This window comes from Carex rostrata, chromosome 5 (genome assembly GCF_964058835.1).
Source record: "Carex rostrata chromosome 5, lpCarRost1.2, whole genome shotgun sequence".
In the NCBI taxonomy this organism is placed as follows: Eukaryota; Viridiplantae; Streptophyta; class Magnoliopsida; order Poales; family Cyperaceae; genus Carex; species Carex rostrata.
Window position 1 is genome coordinate 7035835 of NC_135922.1, and position 6703 is coordinate 7042537.

The window sequence follows — 6703 nt, forward strand, 5'->3', positions numbered from 1 at the left end:
CCTCACCTATGTAAGCTAACCCTTAATTATTACATTGTACATAATATAAAAGATCCAAAAAGTGAGAAAACAAAAAAGAACCAAGTACACCTAGAGGTTTAGAGAGTATCAGCAGGTGAGCAATATACTAAAATTCAGCAGCAAAGTGGTAACCAACTTTTGAAGAAACCTAGCTGTCGATGGAATTATTGCCAATCAAGCATAAAATTAAGCTAGAAAAAGTAGATGCAATAATGGACCAATGCATTTATAATATCTCCCTTTAGTACTGTACTATATAAAGACAAAAGATGGAATGATTGCCAATCATGCGTAAATTACATAGATAATAAAGATAAAAGTGGTTATCTACGTATGCTCGCTGTCTAAGATAGCTGCATCCTACCTTCTCTTTGGGTGGTGGTATTAATTGATGACAACTGGTAAGTAGCAGTAATATCATTTGGCAAATCTACCACAGGGTAGAAATTCTGAATTGATTGTTTTACTTGGCAGACACTTCTAATCTCGTCTTGATTATTTTATGTACAGATATAAGTAATGCAGCTTATAAGGTTGATGATGATACTTTTCTTTAATATCTAATGGAAAGATCACAAATTATATATTATTAGAATTTAGAAAGAATCATGTAGGTAATGATGTATTGCAAGAGGAACCGCAGGCTTACTGCAGTGGCACGAGTCCTCATCTCTTTTTTTAGAGGATGCGAGTTCAATTCTAGAGAATAGCATCTAAAAGATGTTGGGAGTGTATCGGAACCCTTTAAAAACACAAAAAACAAAAACAAAAAATGATGTATTGCAAGAGCACCATTCCCTTTTAACCTTGGGCCAGTGTTGTCAAAATGCTTCCTCTTCATGCATCTCCTGTTTTCAATTCATCATCTTCCTGTTACATTAAGATTTGAATGTTTAAATTTTGATTAAGAAAACAAAGGTCACTATGGTTGGCACCATATCATACAAATTTCATCCTAGGTGTATGCACTGTTTTTTTTACAACCCAGTATAATCTAGAGGATAAAAATATTGTATCAAATACAGCTTATATATAACAGTATCATGATTCATATGGCACGACTACCAAAAAATGTAATTACTGAGTTCAATGGTACACATGGAACGAAAAAAAAAACAAAGAAATCTCTGATTTTAATTGTGTATTCGAGTAAAAGAAATAAAGCTTAGAAAGTAGATGATGGCCCTCTCATCAATTATCTAACTACAATATTATAAAATAATAGGAACTAGGAAGTACCTTGTAGCTTATTCTATGTTGCAAGCACCACTCCTTTAACCCGGGGCAATTATAAACCTCAATTTTGCAATCCACAGGAAGCAACTCATCACCCAATACTTGCAATTTGAAACAGTTTGAAATCTTCAAAATTCTGAGGGAAGCAAGGTGTGTCAACCCCAGCGATGAGCCCCCATCAAGAGATTGATCCATAAACGAGCACAGGTTCTCACAATAATTAATGGAAAGTTTGGCCAAGGATTTCAGCTTTTGTATTCCAGGCACAGATATTAGCTGACGGCATGCATTAATTTTCAACTCTTCAAGTTGTAATGGCAGCGACTCTGCTTTTAAGAATTGCAAACTCTCACATAAGGTAATATATAAATACTTTAGTTTGCATAATCTGCCAATCCATTCTGGAAATGTAATGCCACTGTAATCCTCTATTCGTAGCTTGATAAGGTTAGGGTGAGGCCGGAGACTATCCATCACCGAAAAACAACTTTGATTATCAACAATTATGTTCTCACCACTTTTGATGCTCAAATGAAATACACTGCCATCTATGTGCTGAATATAACTAAAATCCCATGCTAGTATCAAGTACTCCAAGTTAACCATACTCTCAAGGTTAGCACATTTGAGATCCATTGAATTGGGAACATTATTCAATTCACAGAGATAAAGAGTTCCTCTCAGATCAGGAAAGTTTTTTAACCATTCTATGTTCTCACATTTGAGCACCACCTTTAGTGCTTGGATTCCGACTAACTTGCTCAAGCTAGGGGGTAAATAACTGACACCATTATTACTGATTTCCAGAGTTTGAAGTTTTGTAAGGCTCCCTATGTCACTAGGAAGCTCTTCAAGTTGACGACAATCAATAAGACTGAGTTTCCTCAAGGCCTTGATTTGACAAAGGGACTCAGGCAACTCCGCAAGGTTTACAGAATGGTCAATTATTATCTCTTCCAGGCTAATTAGATTTTGTATTTTTGTTGGTAACTCTTTAAAGGCACTATGCTTAAGAGTTAGATTTTGCAAGTTGTAAAGGGAGCATATGCATTCAGGCAGTGTATCAAAGAACATATTACTAATGTAAAGATAGCGAAGATGTTTCAAAATACCAATTGAGGAAAGAAATTCTAATTTACAATCACCAGATCCTCGTATTTCTAGAGCTCTTAATTTTGGTGGCATTGAATGGTCAAAGGTACTGAAAAGGTTCTTGACAGAGCATGTAATGAGTGTCCGCAGAGCAGTGAACTTGTCAAAGGGAATAGGATCTATTAGGTTCACATTATCAGCTATATACAAATGGTTTACTACATTCGGAGAAATCGGTAGCTTACTAACCTCAATTGAATAGCAACCATTTTCTGAATTATATCGTGCTAAATCATGAACAATATCATGCAACTTAAAGTTTGACCCAAAGAAATCATTCCCCTCATATCTGCTTTCTCTTTCAAACAAGGACCTCTGGCACAACTGTTTTGCATATTGAAAACCAATCTTTTCTTTAGTCTTGTTTCCTTTGGACTCAATAAAACCCTGATACATCCACAATTTCACCAAATATTCTACATCATAGCGGTAATCTTTGGGAAACATGGAACAATATAGAAAACAAGATTTTAGGTGTGTGGGAAGGCGTACATAGCTTATTTGAAGAGGTGGAAATATGTTATTTCTAGCCTGAGACTCCCATAGCTCACTTTCTAAAATATCACTCCAACTCTCTTCTTCCCCCTCATACCTCAAAAGGCTTGCAATTGACTTCACAGCCAGAGGCAACATTCCACACTTTCTCATGATTTGCTTCCCAATTTCTACCAACTTTTGACCCTTATTATGTTCTTTTCCACCAAATGCATAATGCTCGAACAATTGCCAACATTGTTCATGTGACAAATAGCCAAGGTTAAATGTTGGCTCTGTTTGCATTATTCGCGCGACATGATCGTTCCTTGTAGTAACTAGGATTTTAACAAATGCTGCTGACATAAAAGGAGCCTGAAATGAATCCCAAAGACTCTTATTCTCATTCCACACATCATCAAGGACAAAAAGTACCCTTTTTCCACTTATGGCCTCCTGAAATTTCTCTTGCAAAGCACTCAAATTTGTAAGACCACACTCATTTCCTGTAATAGACTGTATGGATTCTCTGGTGAGCCTTACAACATTGAAATCCTCAGATGCACATATCCACCCAGTTTTATTAAAAATTTGTTGAAATCTTTTATCATTATAGACATGTTGTGCAAGGATTGTTTTTCCAATGCCCCCCGTGCCAACAATAGTCACTACCGAAACAACATCACAATTAGATAATAGCAAATCAATCAGTTTCTCCTTTTCCCTCTCTCTACCAAAGATATTGGACTGAACTACCATGTGGCTAGTTGGAGCTATTTGCAAGTCGCTGTTGCAACGCTTTGGCCCATCTCCCTCTGTCAGTTGAAGTGCTATCCGATCGTGTGCAATCTCATCAAATTGTCCCCTTATTTTCTGAATTTGATCCAGCATGCCGCATGGAACCTGAAAAGTTATAATTACCTTGAGAGTGTATGACCCAATATAATGTTCATGTACATATATAATACTATTTGAAGCACAGGCTCTCTCTTTTCCATCCAGATAATACTAGTTATATATTACGGATCTTTGCTACATTTTTGTGTTTTGCAATGTGGTTTATATGGAAATTTCATATATCCTATGACACGTCATAGGGAATATTTTATTCATAGAAATTATTAAAATATAACATACAGAACAGAAAGAGTATATTAATTGTTAGACATGTAGAAAGATCGGATACATTGTCTTCGATCCAAAATTTTGATCGGGAACAATGACACTGAACCATCACGGATATTTTTTCCTTCTCCAGTTTTCTTCTTCTCTCTTATTTATAAACTGTTTATGGTGGACCCCACCAAAATGATAATTTTTTTTATATGATTCTCCATGTATGTGGGCCCTAGTCCTCTGAGCTAACAAAATTGTCATTTTTTTACTCTGAGTAGCATGTGGGTCCCGCACCAAATGTTAACATCTTCCAATAATTTTTTTAATCAACAAGCTTTGAAAGAAGATGAACTATGTTCTGACAGCTGTATGACATTTATACTTCTGGTTTTGGTATCCAGTTTGGGTATCATGATAAGAAGTATTTTTGGTTTCAATATGAAATCGGTGGAAATCCACTACTTTTCAGAAAAGCTTTGAAAGAAGATGTGGGGCCCACAGGGAGGAGAAAAAAAAAACTGGAGAAGAAAGTTAATTGTATTTTGGATCAGTACCGTTGTTCATAATCAATGCCTCCGATCTTTATACATGTCTAACAATTTAAGTACTCTTTTTGTTTGTCTCTATTAACATTTTTATAATATCTATGAATAAAAATTTCTTCACGTCATATGTCCAGCTGGTACCTTGTATATATGGTTCTACCTGTACCTGATGATAGACTATATATGGGTAAAAGTACATTTCATATTCTGTGTTATAGTTGTAAGGGCTTACAACTTCTTGGCAGTTAATGGAATTAAATACTACTAACAAATAAGCTTGACCAGGTTGACAGATACTGACTCATGAAACTAAAACCCTTTGCACAAGGAAATTAAATTAAATTAGTTACCTGAATTAGGTTCCTTTTACAAGAATCTGGTGGCAAAGCATTTCTTGCCTCAACTTGCGCATGTAAGACTTCATAGTGGTACTCACCCAGCACATCCTCTGCATCATGCACAACTCCCTTGAGCTCCTTCAACCAGAGCTTGACTGCCAAGTCTGTGATCTCCCTCTGCTCCGCATCATACAGCGTGGCCTTGATCCGCTCCAGTATCCTCATCAATTTCTGCAATTCAGCCTCAATTTGGTGGTTTTGATCTACTGCAGGAGACGAGGAAGAAGACGCAGCTTGTGCAGATGCGATGACAGAAGGCAGCAATTTGGCACCCAAGGAGAGAAGGTTGGAAATCACTCCGCCTAGACCCATCTATCTAAAATTGCAAATTAGTCTCTTCTCTTCTCTTCTCTTCTCTTCTCCTCTTCTCTTCTCTTCTCCTCTTCTCTTCTCTTCTCTTCTGTTGTGTTTGATATGAAACGATCCAATGAGAGAAGGTAGAAAACTAATTATTGGGGGAAGACTGGGAGTCAACTTTTTATAAGACAGCTTTCGTCCTTTCTATTTTTCGACATATAAATGTTTGTTTTCTATAGATTTTTTAATTAATTAAAAGCTTAATTTAAGTAATAGTTTATTGTAAAGTTGATATCATTCTAAACTACATATTATTGTTCTCTCTCGTGAGGCCCATAATGAAAACTCTCGTAAGGCCCATAATGAAAACAAAATATTGGGCCGTTGTTTTTTTTTTTTAATTGTGCTACTAAGAGTAGAACTAGGTTGTTCTTAAGTTGACCAAGTCTCTTGGTGAATTCAAGTCTAAAATCCATCAAATCGGCTTCAAATGATGAATTTAAACATTTGAATTCCGTCTACCTTACAAATGATGTGTTTACATGTGAAAATTTTAAATATTCAAATTAATTTAGTATAAAGTCAAGCAGTCAAATTAATGTAGATGCATCACTCGTAAATTATACGGGTTTTAACAGTTCAAATTCGTCGTTTAAAGCTAATTCAATGAGTTTTAAACTTGAGTTCACCAAGGAGCTTGGTGAACTTAAGAACACCCTAGTTCTACTCATGCTACTAAATATTTTCTCATTTCACATTATTATCATTTTATTTTTTTTAACTATTTCAATGTTATTCTTGTTCACATTATATAACTAATAACTCATGTGAACAAACATAAGTTCTTTGTGACAATTCTTTTATTTTAGATTCAAGATAGTACTCATTTTATAAGAACTGAAAATATTACTTTTAAACTACTAATTATATTGATTTTGAGATACATAATATAATTATTTCAAATTTTTTTTGGTTAAATACCGGAGAAAATCAAAATAATATATATTATTTCTTAACCGATTCCTAATAATTATCACCACTTTTTTCAAGTTCAATTCATTTATCTTATGAATGAGTAAATTTAATGAGACTGAGTCTTTAATTATTTTGTGAAAGTATTTATTATAATATTACTGAAAGATTTCGCTCAATACCTATTTTGTTAATATATTGTCTTTCGAAGTTTTAAGATTAATTGCATAGACTGTTCAATCAACTACAAACTAATATATTTTAAATAATCCATATTGGTATATTGAAACCTGATAATTTCTTTTATATTCACTAGTGGAAAATATGGAATCAGGATCGGTTATATACACATATCAGTATCGGAATCCAACCGATCCTGTTGAAGGCGATACTGATACTATCAGGATCGGTTTTATATTTTTTAAAGAACCGATCCAAATAGAAACTATTAGGATCGGTTTTTTAACAAAACCGATCTTAATAGTTATTATC

General features: G+C 34.6%; 1 protein-coding gene across 2 annotated transcripts; it reads right to left on the reverse strand.

Moving 5' to 3' along the window:
• Positions 1–438: 438 nt before the first annotated feature.
• On the reverse strand, positions 439–5298 carry LOC144554530 (putative disease resistance protein RGA3). Of its 2 annotated transcripts, none has more exons than XM_078302850.1 (3): positions 4895–5298; positions 1261–3786; positions 439–866 (listed from the first exon to the last, which is right to left on the reverse strand). In XM_078302850.1, the coding sequence occupies exons 1-3, from the start codon at positions 5252–5254 to the stop codon at positions 843–845; spliced, it is 2910 nt and encodes a 969-aa protein (XP_078158976.1). In that variant the 5' UTR covers positions 5255–5298; the 3' UTR covers positions 439–842. The 2 variants fall into 2 exon arrangements, with proteins under 2 accessions (XP_078158976.1, XP_078158975.1); XM_078302849.1 differs by having other exon boundaries at positions 439–891.
• Between the last annotated feature and the right edge of the window lie 1405 nt (positions 5299–6703).

Bases quoted from the DNA above. Each gene is read 5' to 3' on its own strand.
- LOC144554530 (XM_078302849.1), bottom strand. From the start codon at position 5,254: ATGGGTCTAGGCGGAGTGATTTCCAACCTTCTCTCCTTGGGTGCCAAA. The intron at 3,787-4,894 runs GTAACTAATTTA...ATAACTTTTCAG, and splicing joins GTAAAAGGAACCTAATTCAG to GTTCCATGCGGCATGCTGGA. The intron at 892-1,260 runs GTACTTCCTAGT...TTAATGTAACAG, and splicing joins AACATAGAATAAGCTACAAG to GAAGATGATGAATTGAAAAC.